The sequence below is a fragment of the Pyxicephalus adspersus genome, chromosome 2 (assembly GCF_032062135.1).
Source record: "Pyxicephalus adspersus chromosome 2, UCB_Pads_2.0, whole genome shotgun sequence".
In the NCBI taxonomy this organism is placed as follows: domain Eukaryota; kingdom Metazoa; phylum Chordata; class Amphibia; order Anura; family Pyxicephalidae; genus Pyxicephalus; species Pyxicephalus adspersus.
The window spans coordinates 139,139,410-139,141,237 of record NC_092859.1 but is presented as its reverse complement, the minus strand read 5'-3'; the positions used below and the strand labels follow the sequence as shown (position 1 = coordinate 139,141,237).

Here is a 1,828-nt window from a genome sequence, read left to right as displayed (position 1 = left end):
TTATTATTAATAATAATAATAATAATAATAATAATAATAAATATACAGGTAATGCGGTTACCTTTGGCTTTTGTATTCATAAATTATATATATATATATATATATATATATATATATATATATATTATATCCCTAGCTCTTAAAGTGCATAGATTTGGCATCCCCCACCGGCGGTGTCATTTTGAATATTATTAGTTTCATGTTCCCGTTCACAGCCCCCATTATTCATTCTGTATTTGTCAGCACCGTTAGGTTTTTATTTTTAAGGCTGTGCCCTGGTCTATGTACTCAGCTGCTTTGTACTTTCAGTTCACTGACTCAATTTCAGCTCAACCACCGGAAACCCAACTTTTTTAAAGCAGAGGTTTGTTAGCAGCAGAGAAAGAGGAATCAAGCAGAGCAGAGGGAGGAGAACTGAGTGTTTGGGGCTAGAAAGGTTCCTCTTGCTCAGCCTGTCAGGGCCTAAGGTCCAGCCTGGGTGGGTGGGGTGTTGTAAGGGAAGGGGGTGCATGGACGAGGACATCTGCCTTCCCTTCCTGTAGCCTCAGGTCTGAGACTGCAAATCCTGGGCACAGGCTGACCATGGAAGATGTAAGTTACCCATCAATGCATTTTGTCACCTGCTTATTAGCTTTATGCTTCCTTCTAATTGAGCTGTCGGTCCCTTTTTTTTTTTTTAACCCCTTCCCTGTTGAGGATGCACTGATGCTCTTGCATCTCATTTACCGTGTCAGTCCTTTACTTTATAATTTCTATTTTCCTTCCAGCTTGTGTTAGTGCGAAGGGTTAAATAAGCGAAACGCAACCTCAGAATTGTTCAAATTGCACAATTGTCAATGGCGATACATTGACTTCTTCTTGGAACAGGGCAGGAAACAGTTAAAGCCTGCATCCTTTCCTGGTTTGGCTGGGTATGAAATAAAGATGCTGAGCACAAACATTGCAAGCCTTTTTTTTATATTAAGGGAAATTAAAGGAAATTGCTGGTTGTTGCCAGGAACAAGACAAATACCTCCAGGAGTTTGGGATTAGTGGACGGTGACCCATGATACCGGCGCTACCATATGTAATTACCCTGAAATGTATAGGATAGTGACACGTCCTAAGCGTTGGGTGGTTTCCAGCACCTAATGGGTTATTCTTCCAACAGCTGTGTGTCAAGCTGTTGTAGTTTCTCCCTACAGTGACCAGATTGTATTCTGAAATCACAAATGTTTTGTAGCTGATTAAAAGTTTCCAGCTCTGTCCCAGAACATGTTCACCACACTTTTACCCAGCAATTACAGCATAGTTCTCCCAGAGAATGTTATTGTAAAGGGCGAAGAATTAAGAAATATATAGTGGATAGGAAGATCTAACTGGAGGAGGAAATGTTAGATTTTTTTGTATCATTGAATGTTTATTTGACATATTTTTAGAATTTATATTTATTCACTTCATTATAATATACAGAAATGTCTAATATGAGAATAAGACTAAAAAGGAATACAATGCAGACAAGTCCGGTTGGGTGTAGGACTTTGAATTTGGCATACAACGGTAAAAAACATCACATTTTTATTAGTGCAAATATATTAAAATTGAATCGTAAAACATTCTCAGAAAGTCACAATGCACATTGAAGATATGGGACAGACTAATGTTGTTCCAAAACATTGGTTGGGTGATATCATCTGAGATGGTACGATTAACAAACATAATCAGACATGATTACCAAACAGATTTTTTATTCTCATTTCTCATTGTATTGAATAGAGATGTGGAATTTTGGTTTAGCATAGTCATCATAGTGTCCCACAGAAATATACATTCTATCTATCTATCTATC

At 37.8% G+C, this 1,828-nt stretch overlaps 1 protein-coding gene across 1 annotated transcript in view; it reads left to right on the top strand.

Moving 5' to 3' along the window:
* The first annotated feature begins 417 nt into the window (after positions 1–417).
* The window catches only part of PLEKHO2 (pleckstrin homology domain containing O2), a 36,042-nt gene continuing 34,631 nt past the window's right edge, over positions 418–1,828 (top strand). Inside the window, exon 1 of the mRNA XM_072402646.1 lies at positions 418–591. Coding sequence (XP_072258747.1) covers positions 583–591 — 9 coding nt within the window. The 5' untranslated portion in view covers positions 418–582. The remainder of the gene's footprint in view (positions 592–1,828) is intronic.